We start from the raw sequence: 13,557 nt of genomic DNA, 5'->3' as shown, positions 1-13,557 counted from the left end.
ATGTATTAAACATGATTAAAAATGCGTTACTACATACTAAAGTTGAATTAAAGATTAATGTCACATACTATATATCAAAGCAAGGTAGTAATCAATTGAATTAAAGATGAATTACACCAATGACCACTTCTGGTTCCAAATCCAGACCCAGAACTTATCAACTTCAACACAAGCAACCTAAACAATGATCTAGTTGTCATACACTTAAAGCTCTATTTTATATCGAAAAACCAACTTCCAAAGCAATTTAAACCTACATTTCCACTTTATCCATTGGCACAAAACATTCGAGTGCGGGAGAAAAGATCAGATAGAACATGGAACAATGTTACTCCAAATATATGATGTGTCCTCTCATTTACATATCTTTTCCATCTGTTTTCCAAATTAACACGAACAAGTGTTACCAGCTATTTGACAAGTGATCTTAGGCATATTTGTATACCTAAGTAGTCAAAATTGGCCCACGAAGTGATGATGTTTGATGACGATCTTGAGTTATTAGCTTGAATTTTAGTTTAACTTATGATGATTGCATCCTTACACTTGTGACTAGTTGTTTCAGGAAATCTTGATGGAAGAAGGAGCAAGGAGAAGTAAGAAAATGGCTAAGTCAAAAACCACCAGTGGTTGGCGCACTGTTTGGCGCGGCGCGCCACTGGTGGCACTTCAGAGAGCCTGTTGAGGCATACTGAGAGGCGCAACGCGTTAGAATGGAAACCTCAGAGGCGCTCTTCTTGGCGCGGCGCGCCAGGAGATAAACGAGTGAAGAAACCTGTTGGCGCGATAAGGGGCGCGACACGCCACCTGTTCTCCGACTTTTCCAAGTTTTTAACATCAAATAGGATTCCTAATTTAAGTGGGATTGGTTCCCAACTTTTCCTATTAGTATAAATAGATCCTTAGGGCTCCAGAAAAGAGGGTTCGACTTTTGATTTAGTGAGGAGGGCAAGAATTCAAGTTTATAATAGGTTTTAATCCTTTAACTCTTCTATTTTTCAAAAATTGCATGAACTATAGTATTTTCTTGTTTTCAATAGCATGAGTAGCTAAACGCCCTAGTTCTGGGGCTGTAGCTATGAATTAGGTGTTGCATGTTTGAGGCTTTATGAATTGATTTTCAGTTGTCAATCTAAATTACTTCTATATTCTTGTTTTACTATTTTATGTTTGCGCACCATAAAATAAATCTAGTGTCTAATCTTGAAATCGAACGAGGAGGGATTAGATAGTCCAGAGAATATAGAGAGCTCGGTCCACCCATTAAATTGAGGTGATTAGTGTTCAGGAGTGACGCCCAGATGAACACCTTGCTTGGTTACGAAATAGGATGAAATATACATGCTCGCCAGTTAGTTTATTTATCCCCACTCAAAGATGTAGTTAGATGGCTAACTGGGGTAGGCGGCAAGAGGCGAACCACCCGGACCATACTATCAGCCCTATAAACCAGTAATTTGACAATTGAAGTGAATTCTAAGCCGATGATATGATGCATGAGATTCAATGTATGTTGCAGCCCTGGAATTGTTTTTAAACTTGCTTGAACCATATTATATCAAAGTTGTTCACAATTAGTTACTGTCATTTAGTGTATAATTATTAGTAGATACTTAACTAAATCAACAACTCTTAAAAAGGTTACTTGGTTACTTTTAGTTATAGAAGTGAGTGAATATAAGTTGATCATAAGTTCTTTTGGGAACAATAACTCGTTTCTTGAATAATCTATACTACTTGTGCGACCACGTACACTTGCGTGTATTTTGGGAGTAACAACAAGCTCCCACTAAATCTAGACAAAACAATGGACAAAGAGGAGATATTTTGCAATTAAGTAAAACATAAATGTCAAATTCAAAGTGACTGCTAGCTTCCTGCTATAGCACTGCTCTTCATTGGAAGGGTATTGAAATAGTCATGTACATGATTCCCACACACCCCGCCCCCTTCAAATATATGATGAAACATTTGCTCATATTGCTTCCTGCCACTTTTTAAGAAGAACATTATGACCCCGATATATAACCTCCTAATATATTCAAGGCACTAGGACACTCAATCCCAAACTAGTTAGGGTCAGCACTCGGAATCCTATTTATCCCTCCCCTTTATTTAGGTGACCCTATTAATCAAACAAATGCAAAACCTGCTCTATTCACTTCCTACCATTTCTTCAGATGACAATCCCTTAAGCCTGAGATATAAAGCTACTAATAGATTCAAGACACCAGGACTCAATCTCAAACTAGCTAGCATTGCAACACTATGCATCCTAACTTGATATCTCACATTCATATTTGAGTGTTTAAAAAAAATTGTATTACTACATACTAAAGTTGAATTAAAGATGAATTCCACATATTACATCTCAAAAACAAGGAAGTAATCAGTATACAATCATTCCTAAACAACACCTAACTAAGAAAAACACATAGAAATAGATTCAAAATACTACCACATACCGGATATCTACTCTCTGGTAGAATGACATTTTTGGGCAATCAATTTCGTGTTTTTGCATCCTTCACTGGCTTCTTCTTCTCTTGCCCATCTTTATTTTTCAAATTTTTTGATTGAAATTGAGGAAGTAAATCCTCAAAATCGTCATCACAGTCCACGATTTTCTTCGACGTAGATGCTAAATCAACGCATCTTTTTTTCGATTTCTTCACATTGTTCACCTCTTTAACTCATTTTTTACCTTTTTTCTGCTCTTTGTTCTGCTCACCCTTGTTTTGCTCACCCAATACTTGTGAGATTCCCAAACTAAAATTGGGACCGTCATTAACTTCATCAGTAGGAGATGAAACTTGACCCTTCATCCGACTGCTTCTATAAACTTTCTAATTCGAAGTACCAACATCACTAAGTATCCGCAGACTTCTTCTAGGCGATTTCCGTTTACCTTCTTCCATTAGAATTCTGTGCTGAAAAATGGGGAAGAAAGAACAACAATACCCTAAAATTTTCGAACAGAAGAGTAGAAAGAAAAGAGAGGGAGGATATGAGTGAATGGGCAACACTTTTTTTCTTAGTTTAAAAATTACATGAAAAGGAACAAATTTGTTTTAAAATTGTTTTAAGTAACTATTGCTAAAAGTTGACAAAAATGGTAATAAATTAAAAGTATACTTAAAAGTGATAATTATTAAATAAAAGACCTTCACTTATGTAATTTTTCCAAATTTTAAATAATCAATTTTAGTAGGTAGTCAATGGGCTAGGTCCATAATTTATGTAACACCCTATACCATTTAGCTCATACTTATTAAATAATTAGTGAAATTTTACCAATTTAGTTATTAATATATTGAAATAGGTAATTAAATATTACGTGTATTGTATTGTATTGTATGAATACTATTGGATTTATGACATTTTGGAAAAGTGAGACTTAACCTAGGCTTAAAATTTAGGAATATGAGACTTGACATATATAGTTAACACTAAGATTCATAAACTTAATTATAGATTTTGGTGAGTTTTTGAGTCTATGTAGAAATATAGCATATAGGTGTCTACAGATTCGTTTACTTATGAACATTGCATAATTGATAGATTGAGAACATTCTGAAGCCCTACGAAAAGGAAAGACAAAATCTTGAGAATTCATGGCACGTGTTTGGCATTTAAGGTATGTTAAGACTTTTAGACTTCATTAAAGGATGTTTTTTTTCTAATTAAAGATTAAAAATGGAATAGACCATGGGTAAGGGCGAAAGATGGGGATCTCGTACCAATGGTGTGACGGGCATTGGTACGAGTACCGATGTTATAAAGGAAAAGTTTATTTCTATAGAATGTGTATTGTAATCCGAGAATGCCAAAGCATATAGACATTAGCTGATATATTATTGACTTGATTTATTATGTGTGATTCTGTTCTTTATTGAACCCGTATAGTTGTGATAGCTGAGGTTATTACATATCATATTGATATTTGATTGAGATGCGTCATCATTCCTTTTCATTGATATTATATTGTGCACATGCATTGACATGAGAATGAGTATAAGTTGGGCATGTTGAGATTGTCCGTGTTGGGGATGGTGAGATATTAAGATTATAATTTGGACACGTGGAGATCGTCCGTGCAGAAATTGTTTAATTTTATGATAGTGCATTGAGATCGTCCGCACACACGTGGAGATCGTCTGTGTCGATATATGGACCTCGCGAGTCCCCCATGGGTCATGAACTCTCGATGTATCTCCGAGGAGAATCATGTATATACGGTTGAGAGAATACTTGGAGGCATATCATTTCATCGTGTCATATTGCATTGCATCTCATGACATCCTTCATTCTTGATGATTATGTGTTTTATTGGTGGTTGGAAAGTACTTGATATTTGATTACCTCTATTTGGTGAAACTTGACTGGTAAGTATAATATAGACTTGTATAAGTAAAGAACTAATTTTATTATATGAACTCCCGTCACTACTTCTTCGTTGTCGGTCTATGAGATATACTGGGTACACGTGGTTTCGTACTCATACTACACTTGTTGCACTCTTTTGTGGTTCATATTCGATTCCTAATACGAGCACCTCTCGTTGAGCTTTTTGAGTTCGAGCTTGGAGTATCTTGGAGTTATGGTGAGCTGCTTGGCTATTCTGTAGCCCACACCTCCATCTATTTTATGGTTTATTCTGTTGCTTTTGTTTTCAGACATGACATCTCTTATGTTTAGGCTTGTCATTTTAGTTTCAAACTTGCACCGTATTTTAGAAGCTCTTGTACTTATGACACCAATTCTTGGGTGGTATTCTAGCTTTCCGCATTTCGTATTTATACAGGACTTAGTGTTAGAGATACTTTACTCATTGTTTAACTTTTTAACCCACTATTTAGTTAAATTGGTAAAATTACTGGGTTGGCTTACCTATCGGTTGGGAACATAGGTGCCATCATGACTTGTAAATTTGGGTCGTGACATTTTTTCTTGTAAAGTATACACAGTTGTCCATTTCTTTGTCTTAGAGTCATTCTCCATTCATGCGGGGGATTGTTTGGTTTTAAAAGGTGTGAATGGAAATGAAAAGTTGAGACTTTTATGAAGAGTTGTGGCCTTAATGAAAAATTACAACTTTTATGAAGAGTTGTAACTTTTATGAAAAGTTGTTGCTTTTATGAAAGGTTGTGACCTTTCTGATAAGTCACAACAAACACGTATTCACACTACCCTTTGTTGTCTCTAAATAGATGGATTTCCTCTCATTTTAGAAACAACCAATTTTCTGAAATTGGACTTCTTCTTCTACTACTAAATCTAGTATTCTAAGTGTACTTTACTGTCATTGAGTAGTTCGCCGACACTGTGGATATAAGTACCGATACACCGGTGAGTAAGATCGTTTTATTTTGGGAAGATATATTTCATTAACCTCGGGTACTTGAAGGGAATAATTTCCTTAAGGACACACTGTATATTCAGTGTGCTCGATTTTCTTTTTGAGAAAATATTTTGCATAATATTTCTAATATGTTTTTGATTCTCGTTTCACTACTCATTTTAATTTTTCTAGTTTTGAAAATACTCTTTAAATTTTGTTGTTTCTTACCAAGTTCTTCAAAAAATTTGTTCTAGTATCTTAGAAATACAGAATCAACAATAATAATGAGTGGTGAGACTATTGATTGTGAATGAGAGTTGATTATACGTTCTGATTATCTGTTCTTAATTGTATGTATGACTTGAAATTTCTCGATGATTGATGGGTAACATAATTCTTAAGGTATATCGTTAAGTTTGCTTAATAAAGCTTCATTGATTTTTTGTGAAGTCTAAGTATCATTTAGGTTCTAAAATAGGTTGAATTTTTGGCCTAAGTAATATGAGGCATGTTTATCGCTGAGTTAATCAATGCTAGGAATATGTGTGTTGTAGGTGCAATGAATGTGAAGGCATGGGATTATGTCTTCACTGCGTTTCGCGAGTCTTCATCTGTGAAATTTAGGTGTGAATGTAGGGGAGATGAGTTATTGCTAATTATATATTTCTAGCATGTGTGGGACATGCGAGATCACTCTTTTTGAAACGAAGGGAGTATTATGTTTCTTTAGTACTCATAGCCTCTTGAAGGACTATGTCCTCCTCCAATCAACGGGCCAAAGGCAAGACCTTATTAATAGTCTATGCAACTCAAGAGCCTGTGTGACAATTACTCCATTAGGGCATCTCCAATCGCACATTTTATTTTATTCTCTAAATATAAAGTTCTCTATTTTTCCAGACAACCAACTTCAACCCAATGCTCTATTTTACTCTCTAAAAAAGAATCTTCTTTTCTCTCCTTAATATTATATTATTATTTCTATTTATATCTCATTTTCTTATTTCATAATATAAATCTGTTCTTTTTTTTTTTTTTAAAATCACCGTATATAATTTTCATGTAATATATATTTTTTTCAAATTCTTTATTTAATATAAAATTATATTTCTATCTAAAACTTTTATGAACAACTACGAATAATTCAAAAAAGAAATCAACAAACACAGCCGTAATCACAAGAACAACAATCCTCTGGATCATACACTAATTTCTTTCTGAATATTGCTAAATCTGAAAATGACCTATCGGATTACTAAATTATTGTTGGGGCTTTTAAAATTATTATGTTATGTATTGTATTGTTATTTTGTATTTAAATTATTATGTTATATATTGTATTTTTAAATTAAAATTGTCATCTTATCATTTAAATTTTGTGCATTCTTTATGGTGAAAATTAATAATAATATCAAATTATCACTTAAAGGGACGAAAAGTGAAAAAAATATTTGAAATTGTGTTAATTCAAGATCAAAGTAGTATATATTAAATAATATTTTTTTTTTAAATATTGTATTACATTTTAAAAGAATTACAAATATTAGAAAGTTAACTAATAGCCTTTATGAAAAAAATACTATGTTATTACAAGATAATAGAAATTATTTTAAAATAATGAAAAAGTGAAATAGAGAGGTTGGAGAACTACAATTCATCTCTCTATTACTTTCTGTCCAACAATAGTTGTCCATTATACTAAAAATAGTTGTCCAACAATATTTGTTCAATTTAGAAAATCTTGAGATAATTTACATTTTGTGTTTATTTTACCCTACCAATTAAATACTCCCTCTATTCACTTTTACTTGTCACTTAAACCTAAAATAGATTTTCATTTTTACTTGTCACTTTTGATATATCAAAAAAAATAAAATATATTTTTCCATGTGTTACCCTTAGCATTAAATACTTATTTTTTAAATTACTTTTAAGATATCATTTAATAGGTGATAGTTTGATAAAATACCTATATCAATAATTATTTTCTTAATAGATGTGTCAAGTCAAAGTGTGACAAGTAAAAATAAACGGAATGAGTATTATTTATCATCTAACACATTTATCAAAACATTAAATTTAATAAAATTAAAGAATAATATAATAATATTTCCCCTATTATTTATTATTTCTTAAGAGATGTGTCTAGTTAATACTGGACAACTATTATTGAGTAGAGGCAGTAATAGAAAATAGAAAGTTTTTTAGAGTATGATTGGATATCCAATTCTCGGTTTTTTAGAGGGGTTAAAGATGGTCCTAATATTCACTTGCATTTTTTCATTTTATTTTTATGGGGCCTCCAATAATTAGATTCTTCTGTCAGTTATCTTTGAAATTACTATTAGTTTGACTTATTGATGTGAACATTAATTATTAGAAGGCTCTATCAATTCCCATTTATTTATAATAAAAAATAAAATAAAAATGTAATAAAGTTCAACTTTAAATAGTAGATAAATGAGTCCGAGATTTTTTTTTATCCCATTAACATTGTATTCTTGGTCGTCAAATTATTATCATATTAAAAAATTAATGAAATCAAACCAAATTGTAATATCTTTTCAAAATCCAATATATGCCCTCTAATGCAAACCACCTTAAATAAAAAAAAATACTACTCTAAAAAAGAACGTGAATAAGGTGGGCATTAATTATAAAAGGAAAAAAGGACAAATATATCATGATTTATCATAAATAATACATAGATATCATTTGTTATACTTTTGGAATATGCTATTTATTCTAACGAAAGACCAAATAGAAACACATGACACAATCATACGGAGAAAACTGATTTGACCAATTAATTAAACCCAAAATTTTAAAAACCACCCATATCCGCCCATCTACCCACTTAACCCACCCGTATAACCCATTACTCACCATCTTATCTCCTCCTCCAATTGTTCAACCCAAGTGTATAGAAATTGATGTGTTGCCCTGTAGTTCCCCTAAAAGTTTTTCTTCAAATATCAGAAATTATAACCCATATGAGGATCTCCTTGCTTTTCACACCAGTGAGCTTCTTCATCCGGCGATTCTCCACGAACGCCGTCACCTTAGTGTCGTATCAGACGAGCATTGAAAAATTATGAATCTTTGTAGGATTAATTAAGAAAATTTCAACTCAAAATTCATATGGATGTCATGGAAAGAAGTGAAGATTCATTGCAAGCGAAAGCAACAACAATGTCGAAAGAAGCATCAAATGAGATGAACCAACCAAACAAGAAAGCATATGAATGCAAATTACTCGATTTAAACAAGAAAGATGGGTTGGCCACCAAAGCCTGCACTTTCTATTGGTTCTTCTCATTTTTCACCCAATTTGTCTATTCATTTCTACTTTTGATTCAAAATTTTGACCATTTGGGTGTCTAAATCTTCCATTTTTGTGGCTTTTTGGTGGATTTTTTGCGGGTTAATTACAAATCTCTCGGGGATTTTGGAGTTCTGAAAAGAGAAGAATTACACGCGGATATGGGTTAAGTGGGTAGATGGGCGGATATGGGTTGTTTTTAAAATTTTGGGTTTAATTAATTGGTAGGAGACTAGGAGCACCAATATTCCAAAAATATGACGAGAATATTTGCATATCATTTACCGAGTATATTTGTCATTTTTCCCATTATAAAATCCCATTCAAAGTATATTCAGCACAATTGAGTAAGTTTCAAATTTTGATCTTGCCCTGTCCTCCCATGGGAAATCTAGGCTTCCATCTCTGCATTTTGATATCCCTAGCTTGTTTTAATTTCCCAATTAATTGTTTTGATATACAAAACAAAGTGACAACAACTCTTTTTGTGTTTGGAGACTCCATGTTTGATCCTGGAAACAATAATTACATAATCAATCCTTCAGCTTATAAAGCAAATTTTGAGCCATATGGAAAATCATATTTTAAGCATCCTACTGGCAGATTTTCTGATGGCCGCCTCGTCCCTGATTTTATTGGTACCTTCACACCTCTATAATTTTTTATTCTATATTTTTTGAGTTTAACTTAAAAGTTTTATGTACTGACGGTGTAATTATTATTTTTATCACTATTAGCGGAATTTGCAAATTTACCAATGATTCCATCATTTTACCAAGCTCTTCACAATCATTCAATTAATCATGGAGTGAACTTTGCATCTGCTGGTGCTGGTTGTCTAGATGAAACCTACAGTGAAAAGGTTGGTAAAGTTGAATAGTTGTACTTCTATAATATAAAATGTTATAAATGTTTGGAGTTCATTTCTCCATTCGCTCAGCTAATATTATTTTTCGGTTGTATTTTACGTTACATCATTTGGGTTAAGAAGTAAAGTGATTTTCTATATAAATAGATGCAACTGGAAATATTTAAAAAAACAACAAAAATTTCATAACGTTTAACAATATTAGAAAAGTGTTTTGCAGATAACTTTTCTTAATTGAACATTCACTATTAGGAATACATGTTTTTCCCACCACAAATCATTGAAATAGTAAGAAATTTTATAATTTTTTTAATTACTATTCTTTCCAACTGATACAATCAAATATCTTTAGAAATAATCACCTAACATTTCAATGAAAAAATAGTGATTTTTTCAATAGCGATTGACTCACTACTTTTTTGTTAACTCTTCCCCAATAAATAATACTCCATATTACAAGAATTTAAGTTATTATATATACATAAATATATTTTTACACGATTAGTATTAGTTAAATTTCTTATGTTATGTTATTAGATACATTTTTTACCAAATCAACAAATAATGCCTCTCAAAGAAATTGTATGACCTTATTTTACAAATATTGTTTTCTCTTACAATCTTAATTGAACTTACAGGTGATCTCCCTAAATACTCAATTAGGCAATTTTAAGATTATAAGAAAAAAGTTGAAGGCACAACTAGGGAAAAAAGGTTCAAAGGCATTGTTATCCAATGCAGTCTACTTGTTCAGCATAGGCAACAACGATTATCTACGTCTTTATGACATTCCAGATATACCTTCAAACATGTCTTGTTTAGCTTATGCAACAGAGCACGAATACATGAATATGGTGATGGATAGCTTCGTTACGGTCATGATGGTAACCAAATACGTATTTTTAATTCGTACATTGAACATGTTTATATAAGTAATTTGTCGAGTTTTTTTCAAACCAGGAAATATACAAGTTAGGTGGGAGAAAATTTGGGATCCAGGATTTGCTGCCTTTGGGTTGTTTACCAAGATTTAGGGGTCTTGCTTTTCTTAAGGAAGGTCCTCATAGTGATTGCTTGGATGAACTCAACTCTATAGTAAAGAAGCACAATTTAGCTCTTTCGCGAAAATTTAAACAGTTGAAGAAGAAATTAAGAGGTTTCGAGTACTCATTCTTCAGTATCTTTGATGCTCTTAATGAACTCTTTGAAGATCCTTCAACATATGGTGCGTTCCTATTACTTTACCACCTAATATAATTACATTACGTTAAGAATATTTTAACTCGTTATAGCAGGTAAACTATCTTATGTTTTCATATTAGCACTCACTTTGTAAGGACAATGGCATATATAGTACTTGCTCTGTTCAACTTTATATGACTTACTTTCCTTTTTAGTCAGTATAAAAAAGAATGACATGTTTCTATATTTAATAAAAATTAACCTTTAAAGTTTCATTTTGCCCTTAATGAAATGATTTCTAGTCATACAAATAACTATGACTTATTTCAGACCACAAGTCACAAAAAAATTTCTTTCTTTCTTAAATTTTGTGTCAAGTCAAACTAATTCATATAAATTGAGACGAGGAAGTACTGAATTATCTACCAAATAATCTGATAATTTACACTAGTACAACCTAATGTTAAGGTAAATCAAAGGGGATGGAGATCATAACAATGATACTTTTATTATGTTAAAGGTTTCAAAGAAGCAAAGGCGGCATGCTGTGGGTTTGGTCCATATAGAGGATTTGGTAGTTGTGGAATGGCAGAGGCTTATGAGTTGTGCAAAAATGTGAAGGAGCATGTAATATTTGACTCTTATCATCCCACTGAAAAGGCTTTCCATCACTTTGCGCGAGTATGGTGGCAGGGAAATTCAAATGTGGTTGAGTCTCAAAGTTTGAAATCCCTCTTGGCCTAGTCACTGGTTCGTTACGTTCTTTGTCTTCTTTAGTGGCCAAGTTAAAGTGTTCGTTGTTTGTGTACCATTTCATTTTTTTCAAGGTTGAGCTTTTTCAATTTAAGCTAATGCTATGTTTTTCTGCGTCATAAAAAATGTTGATCATCAAATTGTAAGTCACTTTATCTTTTCTTTTTTAAACTTTTTCTTATTATATTGGGGATCATGAAGAATACAGAAAAAGATGGAAAATTGAATTCATACCAACTATATTGTGAGAGACATTGAACTGTACATGTAGAACGTAAGCTTTAGTGTTATGTATTTTGGTCGATTGGCTAAAACCCCTATAAATTAAAGTTTTTAGTATCAAGAGTTACTTTTTTTTAATGTAATTTTAGCTTTACTATTGTAGTGATCTCTTCCACGTGAAAGAGCTGCTTTTCTTGACCTTGAAAAATCATTTTTTCTATCAATATCTTTTTTCCTATCCTTTTTTTTTTGTGGATAGATGCCTTATGTATGCTTAGTAGGGATGGCAATAAAACAGTTTGGTGGGACAAGTCTTGATCCGCTATGATTTAACCCGCCTTATTCTATCATGTTTATTAAAAAAATTCATCATTTTTCCTTGTCTTTGTAGAAAATATAAAAGGAAAATACTTTCTTAGAGAATGCTCAAATTTTATCAGGCTACTTAACGCCACTTGAGATGATTACACTCATCAACAACATCTATATTTATACTATTCAAAATATCAAATCAAAGATCTTGCACAAATAACCATAGATACATGTATTACAATTTACTATATCATAAACCCCTAAAAAACTTCTTGAAAGGCTAAGAGATAATATAGAAAGATTAAACATCAAGGATAATATTCTTGTTAATGCATTAATTCCAACACTCCCTCTTAATGCATTTGCTTGACAACTATAATGTGTTCTCGAAGATAGCAAAACTTTTCTCTTGATTGTTACAACCGTTATCAACATACCATTCATTGCTTTTCTGAAGCATCAAATTGAGAAGTGAAGAAAAAGTTTTCTTTATTTTCTTCCTCCTTTCCTTCATAAAAGTTTTCGTGCTCCTGTTGCGTGTGCCTGCAATCCTTCACAGTATGGCCAAACTTTTTACAAAGATTATATTGGAGCGTGCCTTTATGCCAACATTCTTTTTTGTATTATGATTATTTTTTTTGTAAATTTTACAAAAAAAATTAGTACTTTTCTCATCTTTTTTCTTTAACCTTCTTAATAGAGCCATCACGATCTTGCTTCTTTTTGGGATTGCACCTCTTTTTTTTGTATTTTTGAGAAATTTTGAGCTCATTGGTTCTGGATTGGAAAACCTTCTCTTTTGATTGGTCTTCACGAAAAAAACTTTTTTTTTGTGTGCACAAAATGATCCAACTAGCTCTTTGATGGAAAGTTTAGAAAAATATTTTGTCTCCATAGTGATAGCAACAATATACTCATACTTTTTTGTGACACTAAATAGAATCTTTTACACAATTTATTGGTCAAAAATATCATCACCATGATTTCTCATTTCATTAACAATATTCATGACTATTGAGCAAATTCATCTATTTTTTTAGATTCTATCGTCTTTAATATTTGAAATTCTCTTCTAAATATTTGAAGATTTATAGTGCGTATCTTTTTGTCACCATACACTTCAACTTTCAGAGACTTCCAAACTTGCTTTGCAATCTCATAAGTAGAATTTTTTTTTATAAATATGCTCTTGAGATTTTCATTTGATTTTTTCTCAAGACTTTTGCATATTGACGATACTTAGTCTCAAGATTTTTCATCTCTTGCTGAAAGTATACCATCATCTTCTGGCTCTTCATAGACATTTGCAACAATAGTCCACAAACCTTCAGCTTTTAGATGCGTTATCATTCTTATCTTCTAGTATACAAAGTCATTTCCATAAAAAAAAAAGTGGAGTAAAAATAACTGAAAAATCAACACTTTCATTTGTTTTGGATGCCATAATTTTTTCTTCACCTAACCATATATTAAGACTGAAAAACTGCTCTTGATACCAATTTGTAGGAAATATAGAAGGAGAACTCTTTTGTTGGAGAATGCTCAAGTTGCATTAGG

The 13,557-nt window shown here is 32.0% G+C and overlaps 1 protein-coding gene across 1 annotated transcript; it reads left to right on the top strand.

The window, feature by feature from the left end:
• The first annotated feature begins 9,029 nt into the window (after nucleotides 1-9,029).
• On the top strand, nucleotides 9,030-11,533 carry LOC125823939 (GDSL lipase-like). The gene is made up of 5 exons (XM_049503286.1): nucleotides 9,030-9,301; nucleotides 9,401-9,525; nucleotides 10,170-10,415; nucleotides 10,492-10,756; nucleotides 11,234-11,533. Exons 1-5 carry the CDS (start codon nucleotides 9,046-9,048, stop codon nucleotides 11,455-11,457), a joined length of 1,116 nt encoding a protein of 371 aa, XP_049359243.1. The 5' UTR covers nucleotides 9,030-9,045; the 3' UTR covers nucleotides 11,458-11,533.
• Nucleotides 11,534-13,557: the final 2,024 nt, after the last annotated feature.

Source organism: Solanum verrucosum, unplaced genomic scaffold (genome assembly GCF_900185275.1).
Source record: "Solanum verrucosum unplaced genomic scaffold, falcon-dt-bn FXZP01000065.1, whole genome shotgun sequence".
Lineage (NCBI taxonomy): Eukaryota > Viridiplantae > Streptophyta > Magnoliopsida > Solanales > Solanaceae > Solanum > Solanum verrucosum.
This window is presented reverse-complemented; position numbering and strand designations above follow the sequence as displayed.

What these genes read in the sequence shown, in the direction of transcription:
- LOC125823939 (XM_049503286.1), top strand. Translation starts at nt 9,046, where the DNA reads ATGGGAAATCTAGGCTTCCATCTCTGCATTTTGATATCCCTAGCTTGT. An exon ending in CCTCGTCCCTGATTTTATTG is followed by an intron (nt 9,302 to 9,400) that starts GTACCTTCACAC and finishes TATCACTATTAG; the next exon opens with CGGAATTTGCAAATTTACCA. An exon ending in GCTTCGTTACGGTCATGATG is followed by an intron (nt 10,416 to 10,491) that starts GTAACCAAATAC and finishes TTTTCAAACCAG; the next exon opens with GAAATATACAAGTTAGGTGG.